The 15,531-nt window shown below is 39.2% G+C and overlaps 2 protein-coding genes across 3 annotated transcripts in view; one reads left to right on the top strand and one right to left on the bottom strand.

The window, feature by feature from the left end:
• The window catches only part of LOC107725433 (mitogen-activated protein kinase kinase kinase MLK4-like), a 27,936-nt gene extending 23,423 nt beyond the window's left edge, over positions 1–4,513 (bottom strand). The window contains exon 1 of the mRNA XM_016534675.1: positions 2,966–4,513. Coding sequence (XP_016390161.1) covers positions 2,966–3,728 — 763 coding nt within the window. The 5' untranslated portion in view covers positions 3,729–4,513. The remainder of the gene's footprint in view (positions 1–2,965) is intronic.
• Positions 4,514–6,936: 2,423 nt separating this feature from the next.
• Positions 6,937–15,531, top strand: part of LOC107725461 (pecanex-like protein 2) — a 25,317-nt gene continuing 16,722 nt past the window's right edge. For both annotated transcript variants that reach the window (XM_016534718.1, XM_016534717.1), the window contains exons 1-17: positions 6,937–7,366; positions 7,807–8,006; positions 8,163–8,277; positions 8,500–8,536; positions 9,531–10,586; positions 10,653–10,797; positions 11,662–11,804; positions 11,918–11,996; positions 12,085–12,220; positions 12,929–13,071; positions 13,168–13,321; positions 13,408–13,440; positions 13,565–13,736; positions 13,828–13,938; positions 14,049–14,140; positions 14,313–14,422; positions 14,554–14,665. In XM_016534718.1, coding sequence (XP_016390204.1) covers positions 7,214–7,366; positions 7,807–8,006; positions 8,163–8,277; positions 8,500–8,536; positions 9,531–10,586; positions 10,653–10,797; positions 11,662–11,804; positions 11,918–11,996; positions 12,085–12,220; positions 12,929–13,071; positions 13,168–13,321; positions 13,408–13,440; positions 13,565–13,736; positions 13,828–13,938; positions 14,049–14,140; positions 14,313–14,422; positions 14,554–14,665 — 2,991 coding nt within the window. In that variant the 5' untranslated portion in view covers positions 6,937–7,213. The remainder of the gene's footprint in view (positions 7,367–7,806; positions 8,007–8,162; positions 8,278–8,499; positions 8,537–9,530; positions 10,587–10,652; positions 10,798–11,661; positions 11,805–11,917; positions 11,997–12,084; positions 12,221–12,928; positions 13,072–13,167; positions 13,322–13,407; positions 13,441–13,564; positions 13,737–13,827; positions 13,939–14,048; positions 14,141–14,312; positions 14,423–14,553; positions 14,666–15,531) is intronic.

Genomic DNA, 15,531 nt, shown 5'->3' with positions numbered 1-15,531 from the left:
AAGAAATATTTCGTGTTATCAATTTTGGCCATATCGTCCAGCCCTAATACATATATATATATATATTATATATTATACTATATATAACGGCTGTTCTTTAAGAAATGTTTATAAGAAATGTTTCTTGAGCATCAAATCAGCATATTAGAATGATTTCTGAATGATCATGTGACACTGAAGACTGGCGCAATGGCTGCTGAAAATTCAGCTGCTGAATAGATTTACATTATCAGGTCAATGTTACCAGCTGATTACCAGGTTAATTTGTACAGCATTCAAGACTATATTTGAGTTTACAGATTTTTGTGAGACTTCGACAAGTTACTCAACTTTAAACACAACATCTGAAATGCCTCTTTTAGGTATTTGTTTACCAATGTATAGTATACCTGAGGCAGATAAGCATTAGGGTTTTTCCCAACTCCATCTATGACTAAGAAACATGATAGGACAATCCCATAGTCATGCAGTATCCCTTGCAGCTACATAGTATTGTTTTAGAGAAAGAGCAAATATCCCCATTTACATGAAAGAAACTCTTTATAAACATCCATAAAACATTAAGGTAATACATGCCACTACTTACTACGAGTCATTATGCAAAAAAATTATTTAAAAGACTCTATTAACACCAATTATTTAATTATCAAAAAAACATTTATATTCAGACTTAGTGACTCTTAATGCAGATTGCAGACCAATTTTCAGATCAGAGTTTTCTGAACTTTGTCAGCAGATAGGCAGTTTCTCAAAGAGCACACCAGCTGTTCAAACTCTAACCTCTTAACTTCACAACCTGACCAGGGTCACACTCATTCAGAAGAAATCCTTCCTAGGCTTGAAGATAGCCAGTGGCTTATCACTTGTTGGCTGTGCAACTCTAGAGCAAGAAACCCTGCTAATGCACATGACTCAAATCCACTGTTGAAGAGCAAGTGCCGTTTTCATACAGCCTATTTTCAGTGACAATTGAGGTGTGGAGAAAAAATGCAACCTTAAATTTTCTGATGACTTTAGGGCCAACATTTACAAAGCTAATTTCACCATCTCAGTTTAGTAGTTAAGCATTTTGACCCAGATGTACATGTACATGATGGGGAATGGGGGTTCAATGGCCATTTAAATAGTTATTTTATACTAAATGTGCAAAATGTACATTTTAGTCACTCAAATTGATTTCTATAGTACTTTTCACAATACACAGTATTGCAAAGAAGCTTTAAAGAAAATAATAATTTGTCGGTGCCGATAGCCTCGTCGTTAGTGCGTCGACATATAGCGCAACTGCGCTCACAGTGACCCGAGTTCGAATCCTGCTCCCCTCTCTCCACCCCAATACTTTCCTGTCATCTCTCCACTGATATATATATATATTTAGGCTACTTGTTTTTCATTAATGTAATCACATACAGCGATATATAGTAAATCTCAACTGCTTGAGTTTTTTAGTCCCTAAATGTAATTATATGTATATAATAATATACGCATATATACAGTCAAAACGATAAAACTCTCTTCAAGAGCGCACAATAACTGAGATTTTTGTATCGCACAATAAAATATTGCACATATAAAATACACTACGCAGCAATATCGCTTCCCTTTTTTATGCAGACGATATTATAAACATTAACATTACAACAATACAAAGAGCAATGTGTAACATTTTACCAGATGTAGTCCTACACTTGTTAACTTTTATTTGTTCCCCACTAAATAATGTTGTTTCACTAAATGTTTAGTTTAGTTTTAATGTTTTTATAAAATTATTGTGCACCCATGATTTTTCTAGAATAACGTTTGCTGCTGAATTATCCACTAACCTAGTTTATAATAGTATTTTTTGTCACAGATTATGATTATATATTTTTTCATTAAAATGAAGTTGTCTATATTTAGCAGCTTGTGTTTAACACACACAAGAGTGATGATCAGGTCAAACCACAGAAGTATAGAAATTCTACATTGATAAAAAATTTTTTTTTAAAAACTGCGCTCGGATCGGAATTGGCCGATACTCCGAATTTTTGGTTTCGGATCGGTTCTGAAAAAATGGTATTGTTGCTATAAAATTGCTCTACGGGAGTATACTGCATGTATGCGTATATTATTATATACATATAATTACATTTAGGGACTAAAAAACTCAAGCAGTTGAGATTTACTATATATCGCTGTATGTGATTTATATACAGAGCAGTGTGATAATACAATAATTTTTGCTGCAATAGAAATTTACATTTATTAATTTAGCAGTTGCTTTTATCTAAAGCTTTAGAAATGAGTAACACAAATTATAAATTTTAGGAAGGCAATATCATAAGAGAAGGCAGCCAAGTTTTAAACATGGTCTACAATAGTATAAGCAAGAACATGGAGGGATTTAGGAAACAGTGTAAGCAAAGAAGTTTTTTAAATATTTAAAAACTTGCAGCTTAGGTTGTACTCTAAGATGAGCGAATACTGAAGTTGCCAGAAGGACTTGGAAGGATCCAGTGTCTTTAACATTAACTACAAAGGCTCCATTCAATCTCAGAGCATCCATCAATTTTATAGCTTTTCTTCTGGGGTTAGATTTCACAAGCTAGTGGCTTCCTTTGAGAATCATATTGCTTTTAGCTAGAAGACAGAGTCCACAGTTCTCTACACCACACACAGGTTGCATTAAATACAGTTAGATTGTATATAATCTTCCTAGTTCTAATATTCCTAGTTGTCCCATGTTACAGTATAAGGATGAGCACGTGGTGATCTGTTCCCTCCTTTCAGGTCCAAACACAGTCTTATATGGAAAGAGGTTGATGTGCTAATGATAAGCTTTGTGAACGATTAATGATTAACATGCTAATTGCAAAAGGAAATACCAATGTGACAAGCTTGTGTGAGCTTCTATAGTAGAGCAAATACCTGCAATTCTTGGTCAAGATAAGGAGGCATTAATGAGTGTGTGGTAACTCTCTCTTACTGTTGCTGGACTTGAGGTCTCGGTGAATAATGGGAACTACAGCCTCCTCGTGGAGATACTGCATGCCTCTGGCGATCTGGACGGCCCAGTTCACGAGGATATGAGGGGGGATCCTCCTGCCCGTCAAAGCTCGGTTCAGAGTCCCTCCTCGGGCATATTCCATGACCAGACACAGGTTAGGCTCCTCCAAACACACCCCCTCCAGTTTAATAATATTAGGATGTTGAAGCATCGAGAAAAGTTTGGCTTCTTGCTTAACACTGTCTGCAGTCGCTTTAATGTCCTCATCGGGGTCCTGTCGAGCTGCCTTCACCGCGACCTCCTGGTCCTTCCAGGTCCCCCGGTAGACTTTGCCAAACCCACCGACGCCGATGATTTCTTGTAGAACAAGTTCAGAGAACGGTATCCGAACAGGTGCGGACGGGTCGCTCTCGCGAGCCCCTACCGCTCTATAAATGGCTGGTTGGTAAGTAACATAATTAGATGGGAAGATGCCCACGCGATGGTTAATTTTACCAGTCCACCAGCCTTCGTCTCCCGAGATAGCAGCGTCCTTAGACAGGACCTCCACCACGTCTCCTCGCCGCAGGCTGAGCTCGTCCTCCCCGCTGGCCTCGTAGTCAAACACCGCGGTCCAGAGCGAGCGGGGACACACGGGGGCAGAGTGAGCCCAAGTCCCCGAGCTGGAGGACTCCGTCCAGACATGGTCTTGGAGGCTCAGGCGCCCCTCACCGTTTGGGAAAACGGCCTGGGGAACATCCATGTCTCGGTGCCTGCAGGAGCACCATAAGGTGCCGTGATGTCAAATCAAAGTAAAACTAGTTCTGTAGTCGTATTCCCCAATGACACATACACACAAAAAATTCCTAAGAACCCCAGCCAGGTCACTTTATATCATTAATGGAGAGTCGGTCAGGTTAAATCCGGCTTAATAGAGGTTAAGGAACGCATTGCTTTGTTTCCACGTAAGCCAGATAACCAGTCTGGGAGTGCGAAGTGCCTCTGAAGCTGGGACATCAGTATTAACCAGATATACAAACGAATTTCATCTTTGTAAAAATGAAGGTAAACAACATACCTAACCGGGAAAGTCGAGAGAGTTTTCAAGCCGTGAGGCTACAGGTGCAAAGTACCTGCTCATCCCAAGCGAATGAATCTAAATATACACAAGATGAATCCACTACCTAAGATAAATTACTAATTAACTTGCGTGTCTACATGTACAAAACCTCCACACAGACACTCTCTGACAAGTTGAAACACTTTACACGAGCAGGCTAAAGAGCTATGCTAGCCCGTTAGCTCTCTCACCGAAGTTCACAAACTCGTAAGATAACTTAACTGCAGCTCGCAAAATTCCGCCGTCGCCAAGGACTCGTCGCGCGCGCAGCAGGAACCCTTTCGCAGAGTCAGTCTAGTGCGCACTTCAGTCATTCACTAGCATTGCAAAACCGACGGCTTTCCCCCCTCGCCTAGATCCAAAGACTTTTTCAGAGCAGCTAAAACTTTGCTTGCTAATGTCTATGAGCGAACCGCCATCGCTCCGCTCCTCCGACTCGACTGACCAGAGGAGAGAAGGAAAAGGTGGAAATGGATTGGTTGCAGGAGTTCACGTGACACTCTGCGTGATAGCAAAACAAAAGTGGGAATTGGGAACTTTTCTTATTTTAATCTGCGGTGTTATGCTACGTCTGGAGATTAATAATGGAGTCTGACTGGATAAATCAATCTGCTTTACCCTACACTTTACAACATGCAGCTTACAATATGTTAGTATGTAAAGATATGCACCCGACTGGCCTTGATAAACAATTCTGTATTGTTTATAGGTCTATAGCCTACCTATAATGTTACATTAATGAGATGATTTCAAATGAGAAAAATAAACAAACAAATATATCAAGACAGTTCTTTTTTGTTACCTATATAACTATAAATAAATACAAATGGAAAAAATGCAGAATTATCAATAATTAATAATGCTTATTTTAGACATAAAATCGGCAAAATGTAAAAATATTTTTGGGAAACTGAAGAATGTTGTAACACATTTAGATACTTTATATTCCCATTATATAATATTCCCATTATATTTGTCTGCGGCCAATGAAGGTTAATTTTAAGTCTGGCCTTTATAATATTGTGTGTATCTATATCAATTTATTGACATAGCCTATACTTCATGGCATCTAAATCACATCATTACAAAGTATCACAAAATATCATCTTATTCACATTCCCTTGCATAATTGTTTATAGCATATCTGTACACACACACACACACACACACACACACGGTTGTTTTTGTGAATTGTGGGGACTTTCAATAGACTTCTATTACTTTTATACTGACCAAACGATATTTTCTATCCCCTAACCCAGTGGTTTTCAAACCTCTCCATGAAGTACCCCCAGCACTGCACATTTTGTATGTCTCCCTGTATCTCATACACCCACTTCAGGTCTTGCAGTCTCCTCTAATGAGCTGATGAGTTGAATCAGGTGTAATAGATGAGGGAGACATACAAAACGTGCAGGGCTGGGGGGTACTCCAGGACAGGTTTGAGAACCACTGCCCTAACCCAACCCTAACCCTAAACCTACCCCTTACAGAAAACCTGTTTGCATTGTTACACTTTCAGATAAACATAATTTACAATTTTTTATCATTTTTTTCCCCTCGTGGGGACCGCAGGCCGGTCCCCACAATGTCAAAAATGTCAGGTTTTACAATCCTTGTGGGGACATTTGGTCCCCACAATGTAGCATAAACAAGTACACACACACACACATATATATATATAGGCCTACACATACACACAGATGTGCTCATAAGTTTACATACCCCTTGCAGAATGTGCAAAATGTTAACAATTGAAACGAAATAAGAGGGATCATGTAAATTGCATGTTATTTTTTATTTAGTACTGTCCTGAATAAGCTATTTCGCATAACAGATGTTTACATATACTCCACAAGACAAAATAATAACTGAATTTAAAAAAATGACCCCATTCAACCCATTCAAAAGTTTACATACCCGTGTACATGAATCTTAATACTATGTGTCATTTCCTGGATGATCCACGACTGTTTTTATATATTTTGTGATAGTTGTCCATGAGTCCCTTGTTGGTCCTGAGCAGTTCAACTGTCTGCTGTTCTTCAGAAAAATCCTCCAGCTCATATTTGATCCCTTTCCAAAAGTGACTGTATGATTTTGAGATCCATATTTTCACACTGAGGACAACTGAGGGACTCATACACAACTATTACAAAAGGTGAAAACATTTACTGACGCTCAAGAAGGCAACACAATGCATTAAGAGCCTTTGAACAGGATGATGATGTGTAAGTCTTCTCATTTTGTTTAACGATCATATTTTTTTTCATTTAGTACTGGACACTTCAGAAGCTACATAAATACTTACATGTTTCCCATTAGACAAAATAAGTACAATTTACCCTGATCATCCAATTAAAAAAGTTTACACCCCACGTCTCTTAAAATGCATATATAGCCTATAGTCTAATGTCTATTTTGTCTATTGTGTATTTTTATTTATTTCCTATTCACATAATTTCTATACCCTTTTACTTTTTATTCACTTAATTCTGACAAAGGCATTAAATATTAATGATTGATGTACAGAGTTACACACTGGTATTAAAAACATAATACTGCAGTTCCCGTAATGAAGACATAAATGTTTCAAAAATTGCTATTGTTATGTGTAAAAATCGCGGTGGTGTGGACGTTTGAATGTTTGCGCACACATTTATTGCGGTAATAAATATTTTAAATTGACTTAAAATGTTGGCATGCGTGTCAAAATGAACTGCTACCTCTCTCTGTCCCGCTTGTCTGGCTGCAGTGTAGTACAGCTGATTCTCCACGGCGCTTGTGTTTGGACTGGCAGCGCAGGGAGGGGGCGCGTGACTCAGTGAGCAGCAGAGCATCGCTATGAATCAGTCCCTCCCTCCCTCCTCTCCGCTCATGTGAAGCTGCCTGGCGCAGGAGGATGCTGCTAGGTGCCTTTCACCGCACAAACCCAATGTCCCTATGCTGGGAAACAGGGAGCCAAGGCGTGGAAGATGAAAAAGAAAAGTAAACGGCTTCAAGGAAGGATGTAGAGGCAGCTTCTGTAAATATGAAATCGCGCGCAGGGGTAGCGAGTCGAGGACGGTAGCGGTGTGAATTCGCAGCTTGCAGCATGACATATCTGTAGCGACCATTATTGCAAAAATATGGGCTCTCAAGTTGTGCAAACGCTACGCCAAGGAGTCTGGGCTTCACTGACCGGAGGATGGTATCATGATCCAGAACAGAATAAATTCAACAATTCATGTCACCTGTATTTATGGATGTTTTTGCTCATGCTTCCATTATCTCTTCATTTGGTGAGTGATACAATGCCGCAGGCCGCCGATAATATGCGTTCTGCAATTAGAAAGCATTCAGTGCGTTATAGCTGCGGAAACCTTACACGGAATATTTCTCTGAAGAAATCAAATTGATCAACTCGTTAAATGTATTGTATTTTATATCAATGTTGGTGTTTGTTTGGTGCTAGCACTGTCGCATTTTTCTTCTGCATAGCCTCCTGTACTGGTGATGAACGTCTCAAAGCATTGTTTTGCATTTACAGTATACGAAAATATGCATATATATTACGTGTTTTTGTCAGTGGTCAAGAAATGAATTATTATTATTAATATGATCATTGAGATAATAATAATACAAACCCAAACATCTATTTTACTGTTTTATAGTTGATCTATCTAAAATAGCTCCAAAGATGTCACGGCTCTGATGTGTTTTCCCTCTCTTCCTTCCTCAGGCTCTTCCACCCACCACTACTACCCTCAGTATTTACTGCACCTCAGTGACAGTTTTCTTCATTGTCATTAAGATGGTAAATTATCGCCTCCATCTGATGTTCGATCAGGGTGACACTGTAGCCCAGAATAGTGTGCCTGACATCAGCAAAGGTGTAGACAAGAAAAGCAACGCATCTGATTCCTGTCTTCCATCTCTAAGGTCCAAAATCAGTTGTGCCATTTATTGAATTCAGCATTATTTTGCAGTGTTATTTTCTATTATTGTCTTATGCATCCTGTCCTCAAAGCACTGCCAAAAGTATTTTGATATATTTTTCTTGTGACCAGACTAAAGTCTGAACTGTTTTAATCTCAGGAAGAGCAGCACAGTTCCTGACAGTGTTGCCACATCAGTATTGACCAAAAACAGACCAAGTCCAGTAATACAAGTCACAGTGAAACAGACTGAAACAGACCCTGGACTGATTGGAGTGAGTAATACTTTCGTGAATTTATGTACCATAATAATTTACATTTACTTTACAAAATATGTATTTTTACAGAATGTCACAAATATGTTCAACGTAAGAGCAACACTTTGAGAGCATAACTGCTTTACACAAATATTGCAGTGGATTTTGTTATGTATACTATTTTCTGTGCACTTTTAATAATATATTTTTTTTGTTAACCTGCTTTACAAAACTGCGAAGGAGTGTCCAAAATCTGAGGAGCTGAAGAATATAGAGGGTATGTACCAGCTTTAATTATAGCACTGGCCTGGTTTCACTGCAGTGCAAGAGATCCTCACAATTCGGGGAACATGCTGTGCAGATACATCGCTGTAAGTTTCTGTCACAGTCTCACAGAGCCTTGCATATGAACTGAGGAATAACTTGACTACTTTCTATCTTGCCTCAGTTACACGTCACACTGAGTGTGACATCCTGCCAGGACCTCTCAAAAAGAGCTGTCAGACAGCTTTGTCAGAAAGCCCAAACACAGCTTCACACTTACATTGTGAGGGTCTCTGACTGCATCTAAAACACAGACATTTTACAATATTTTATTGAATTTAATGAAGAAGTGTAAGTTGTTCATGTAATATATTATAAAAAGATTTTTTATAATCTAAAATAATTTTATTAAATAAATTATATTTTTCACCCGAAAAAAATAAAATTCTGTCATCTTTCTTCACCCTCATGTTGTTCCAAACCCATAAGACTATGGTTAATCTTAAAAGCACAAATTAAAAATAAATACATGAATAAATTGAAAGTCATTAATTGAAAGTCCTTGTCACCAAAACTTCATAAAATGAATCCATATGAATCAAGCAGTTTTATATCTTGTGAAGAGATATGATCACTTTATATGTTGAACAGGTTTAATTTAGGCTTTTGTTTACATCTAAATAGTGATCATAATGATAGTGAACATGGAAGTTTGTGTAATTTAATCTGACTCCTTGGAAGTTTTGGTTACTGGGACTTTCAATGGAGTCAGAAATGTTAAATTTGAGTAAATCTTAATTTGTGTTTCAAAGATTAACTGAAGTCTAATGAGGGTTTGTAAATGATGACAGAAATTTAATCTTTGGTTGAACTAACCATTTAAAGCAGTTTGTGACATCAACCAATGGGGTTCATCACCTGGTAGCTACTGAATTAAATTCTTTCAAAAACCATATGTTTATTTGACATTTTAAACATGCTGTTTGTATACTAACTGGCTTTTACAGGTCAGAGTGATGAACGATCTAGGCCAGAGGCAGAGGAGCGACTCACCCCTGAGGATGTGTTCAGTCCCAACACTGACCAGTCTGCCCCCCTCCTGCAGGGAGAGCAGATTCCTTCAGCCCACAGGGACAAAGCTGAAGATGATCTACCACCTTCCTCTGTGAATGAAGAAGACAGTATAGAGGAGAAAGACAAACCCCCAACCGACCCCAACAACAATAATACCTCTCTAGAAATCACACGAGAAGCTGATGATGGAGAAACACCCGAGGAGAATTATTGCTCAGATGAAATTGCCGTGGTGCTGGTTGACAACTCGAGTCCTTCGTCCCACCTGGACGAGAGTGATACAGTGAAGATCATTATCACAATGAGCTGTGACCCACAGACAGCAGCCGAACTGGAGGAGTCCGTCAAACAGAGCATCTTAGAGTCAGCTCAGTCCCAGCAGGGAGAATCCGACTGTCCTGTCAAAATTCCTGTCATCACTTTCGATTCGCCTCACGAAGTGGAGGAACCCTCTGCAGGTGATGAAAAAGAAGATAAACTGGTTGCAGGAGACAGCTCTGTTCAGGAGAAGTCCGAACATCAAGACAGTCTTCTTGCCAAAGAGCCGATCAGTTCTGACTCTGCTCAAGAATGCAAAGAAACAGAGAGCAATGAGCTTGAGATGCCCAACCTGAGCCCCCAAGTGACCAATAACAGCTCTTCAGGCATTGATGTGAACTCCCACACTGAAGAAAACGACTCACCTGAGCTTAAAGTGGATGCTGATGGATTCTTGCAGATCCCCTCAGTGTATATGAGGTGCACTCAGAGTGGAAGGACACATGCTAGGGGACTCAGTATCGACAGTGGACGAGATGCTGTCCTCATTAGCCACAGAGCTAAAGATAAGCTCGGTACAATGACCTCCTCTAAATCAGACCTAGAAGCCAAGGAGGGACAGATACCCAATGAGTCCAACTTTGTTGAGTTTGTGTCTTTGCTGGAGTCAATCAATAGCGCCAGATTTGGGGGAGGAAATGAGGCTGAGAAGGAGAATGAAGAGAGAAATGGTGAGTGCTGATTTATGACACTGGATTTAATATCTTAACTCAAACTAATGGTCCAACTCCTTTCAGAGCAATGTATGATGGCGGAGAAGAACTCGGATGTGTCGGAATCCACAGGACAACAACAAGAGCGTCCAAATCCCCCAAACAGTCTGGCTACAGACACAATGAAAACCATTCCAGAAACTCTCATTCCTATTGTCTCTCCAGAGAGGTGGGTATTGTGCCATCTGGCATACTGTAAATTGCTGTGGATAAAAGCATCTGCTAAATGACTACTGCTATTTACTTTTTTTTTTTTTTTAAACCTGAACATAAACATGATATTTGCATATATAGAGAACATATGAAAAAAATATTACATATGACAATAGTATTAAAGTATAATATTATGTACATACTGTACACACTACTCTTCGATTGTTTTTGGTCAGTTTTAATTTGATTAATAATTAAAAAAATATTATTAATAATTTATTATGCATAATTTTATTTAGCAAGGACAGACACATGGTGAGAAAAAAAATTGTATTTTTCCTCCATGTCCCTTTAGGAGCTCTGTATTAAAGTGATAAAAAGTGATGGTAAAGAAATTTAGAATGTTAGATTTCTATTTCAAATAAATACTGTTATTTTGAACTTTCTATTCATTAAAGAATCCTAAAAAATGTATCACAGTTTCCACAAAAAAATTAAGCAGCAAACTGTTTTCCACCATGATGATTTTTCTTGAGCAGCAAATCAACATATTAGCATGATTTCTGAACTATCATTTGACACTGAAGACTGGAGTAATGGCTGCTGAAAATCCTTTGCCATCACAGGAATTAATTACATTTTTAAATATATTCAAATAGAAAACACTTATTTTAAATGTTAATAATGTTTCACAATATTGCTGTTTTTACTGTATTTTTGTTTAAATAAATGCAGCCTTGGTGAGCATTAGAGACTTTTAAAAATCAAAAGAATATTACCCCAAACTTTTGAATGGTAGTGTGTGTACCTCATGAAAAACAACAGTTATGAATATAAATTCACTTCACTTTAGGGTATTCTATTCTCTTTATCCTCACAGTCCACAGACAGATAAGGAGAGGGACCCTGATTATGATTCTCTGCCCTCACAAACGTCCCAGTCAGAGAGCTCTATGCTTCAGGTCATCTGTAGACCGGAGGCTACATCCAAAGAGGAGGCTTACACTTTTCACACTATTCACAGTGAGTACAGTGACTCTATGACAGAAACAATTGTAGTCTGTTATGTGCAGTGTCATATCTCTCTGGTGTTTGTGCATGTAGAGCTGGGCTTATAACATGTAAAATATCTACAGGAGAGAGACCTCGGAAACTGTACAATGAAAGAGCTCTAAACTTACCCCTTGGTGCCGAGCTCATCACGGGCAACATATGGTACAGTATCCTATTGTACTTTTCTTTTACAATCACACCAATTAATATTTAATTAAAATTTAGTTGTAATGTTACCATCTCTCCTTAGTGATCTCCTTTCCACATCCTCTAACTCCGAGTGCCAGGACGGGTTAGTGGGAGGTCCTTCTGAATGCCCCTTCCAGCGACGTATCCTTCCAACTCGCCGACTCCGGCCCAGGAGAACCCATCCGGAAATCTTCCAGGTGTAGAATCCCTTTTTCCACATAATAAGCTGGTTCTAATTCAACACAATAGACAAAACACAGAAAACATGTTGGTTGTTTTGGTTAAAATACTGTATCTTTAAGGGTTAGTTCACCCAAAAATGAAAATTGTGTCATTAATTACTCACCCTCATGTCGTTCTAAACCCATAAGACCTCCGTTCATCTTCGGAACATAAATTAAGATATTTTTGATGAAATCTGAGAGCTCTCTGATCCTCCATAGACAGCAAGGATACTACACGATCAATGCACAGACATGTAGCAATGACATCGGTAAAATAGTCCATGTGACATCAGTGGTTCAACTGTAATTTTACGAAGCTATGAGAATATTTTTTGTTCACAAAGAAAACAATAACAACATAATTTATTCAGCATTTCTTCTCCCCGAGTTACCGTCTTCCGCCATTTTGGAGAGTATCACAGAATGTAATCAACGTAATCAGCATTGTTTACGTTCAGCATGAGTGCGCTGTCTACTGAACGTAAACAACGTGTCGCACTACGCATAAACAATGTAATTTGTGTTCCGAAGATCAACAAAGGTCTTACGGGTTTGGAACGACATGAGTAATTAATGACAGAATTTTCATTTTTGGGTGAACTAACCCTTTAAAGGATAGCTCAACCAAAAATGGGAATGCAGCCAACATTTACCGTGGGTTTAAATATTTCTCATACACAGGAGGAGGACTCCTTAGATGAATCATCCGAGACATCAACCCAAGAGAAACCCTCAAGAAAGCTGTACTACAAACTAATGGTTTTTCCTGGGAAATGGGTGAACATATTGTACGATCGCTTAACCTTGATGGCATTGTTAGACAGGTGAGTGTGACAATGAAAGTGAGTGTGACCCTTTTTAGACATTGCATTGCAGTTCAAATAACATTAAGAACAAAAATACACTCATTGTTTTTGCAGGAACGAGGATATGACTGAAAACATGGTGGCTGTATTCTTAGCTTTCTTGGTGGCTTTTCTGGGGTTTGTGCTTCTAAATGAGGGCTGCTTCAAAGACATCTGGGTCTTTCAGTTCTGCCTGGTCATTGCTAGCTGTCAGTATTCCTTGCTGAAGGTACAGCGTTCCTCATTTTACAGCCTGTTTTTGCTGAAAATGAATCTGCTGCTAGACTGCCTGCTAAAGCCTCTTATGTTTTATAGAGTGTTCAGCCAGATGCGGCTTCACCTACTCATGTGAGTTTCCTAGAGAAGTATTAAAAAAAATTTCATATAAGAAAGGAAAAATTGAAATCGCATCATATGACCCCTTTAACAGGATGAAGAATGCTGATACAAACAGTCTTTTTTTTTTTTACAGGGCCATAATCAAATTGTCATCTACAGTCGTGCTGCATATTTCTGTATGTTCTGTGGCCTTATTTGGATTTTGGAGATATTGTTGAGAACACCAGACCTCCCTGTGTCCACCGTCTATGGCATCACAATAGTAACGTCAGATGCCCTTCAGTACCTGCAAGACATTTTAGTCGGTATGTGTTTTTGTGCATGTTTGAAAAAATTACAGATGGATTCAAACCTGACTGACAGACATTTGACTTGATGTTGATCTGATATTTTCAGGGTTTACATACTGCTTTCCAGTAACATTCCTTCTTGGCTTCTTTCCGCAAATCAACACTTTTGTTATATACTTTTTAGAACAAATCGACATGCACTTTTTTGGAGGTACAGGTCCGTATCCATGCTAAATAATTTTTGACAATTTCTTGTTCGAAACAGAGATAATAAAAAATGATTCTAAGTCAGAATTGGAGGAAACTAATGTTTCGATTTTTGCTTAGCTGCAACTGGGCTCCCATCTGCTGTGTACTGCATAGTACGAAGTCTTATAGCGCTATCTTTACTCTACGGATTCTGTCTTGGCGCTTTGAAGGTAAGATCTCTTGGAACTATGTATTTTAAATGACAACATGCATTTAATCTGCTGGAATAAAATGATGCAGTATACTTTAAAAATGAATAGATTATCAGTATAAATAGTTTATTTTTTAATGCAATACAAGCTAGATTGTAAGTTTGTAATAGCAATGGCATCTTTTGCGTAGGAGCCTTGGGATGAACAGCATATTCCAGCACTTTTCTCTGGTTTCTGTGCCCTGCTAGTGGTCCTATCCTATCATCTTAGTCGACAAAGCAGTGATCCATCTGTGTTATTGTAAGAACACTATGCACTTTCCACAGATCATTTGGTTAGGAACATTTTGAACTGCTGCCATAGCTTGAAGCCCTCAAAATATGCCAGTACTTCGTTTGTAAGCACATATTTGTTTGTTTCTTTTATCTCAGCTCATTGATTAAGTCCAAGCTGATGCCGTCACTTGGACATGGTGAGGAAGACGAGGAGGAAATATCTGCTGTGAGCACAGACCCTCTTCCAGAGAAACTCAGAGGCTCAGTGGTGGGTATCTTTGATTTATTTAGGTAATATTCCAAAATTGTCTTTTATTTCACCTGAGCATTGACAAGAATAATCAGATGTACACTACTATTCAAAAGTCAAGAGTCAGTAAGATTTTTTCATGTTTTTAAAAGAAGCCTCTTATGTCTCCCATGTGTTTGATTTAAAAAGACAGTAAAAACGTCTCAGGTTACGTATGTAACCATGGTTCCCTGAGAAGGGAACGAGACACTGTGTCCTCTAGAGGTCACTATGGGGAACGCCTTCAGCATGACCGGTGACTGAAGCATACATCTAAACACGACAATAACATTGCGACAGCCTGTGACGTCATCACCCGGCGCAACCACAGTATAAAAGGGCGCCAGGAGAACATGTCATCCGCTTCTTCGTCTGATGCTTGCGTCCGAAGTGTGGCAAGGGAACTAGAGGACGCAGTGTCTCGTTCCCTTTCTCAGGGAACCATGGTTACATACGTAACCTGAGACGTTCCCTTCCGAGGAAACTTCGAACTGCGTCCTCTAGAGGTCGCTATGGGGAATGGTATACCCACGCCGCCATGCTGAGGTGAGTGCATGCCAGAAACCACGGCGAGCACTAACTACCAACTTTACCATAGCCATGGGAGTTGCCCCAAGGACGCCTTGACGGCTGTCAGTGACATTATCCCCTTCGGCCAAGGGCCTGAGCTGCATACCCTAAAATAACTTACCTGTTAAGGGCTGGGCTAAGAAGCCCAAGCCTAGGGCAGAGCTCAAGGCTTGGAATCAGAAGAAAGAGATTCCTTTAAGGGGATACGGCCAGGTGTCTAAAAACCAGACCCTGGTCTGTCACCCAGGGGGCTACTGCCAGCTCTGAATGAGCTC

The sequence above is a fragment of the Sinocyclocheilus rhinocerous genome, unplaced genomic scaffold (assembly GCF_001515625.1).
Source record: "Sinocyclocheilus rhinocerous isolate Xijiao unplaced genomic scaffold, SAMN03320098_v1.1 scaffold366, whole genome shotgun sequence".
NCBI lineage: Eukaryota > Metazoa > Chordata > Actinopteri > Cypriniformes > Cyprinidae > Sinocyclocheilus > Sinocyclocheilus rhinocerous.
The sequence above is the reverse complement of the archived record's forward strand: the minus strand, read 5'-3'. Positions and strand labels throughout refer to the sequence as shown.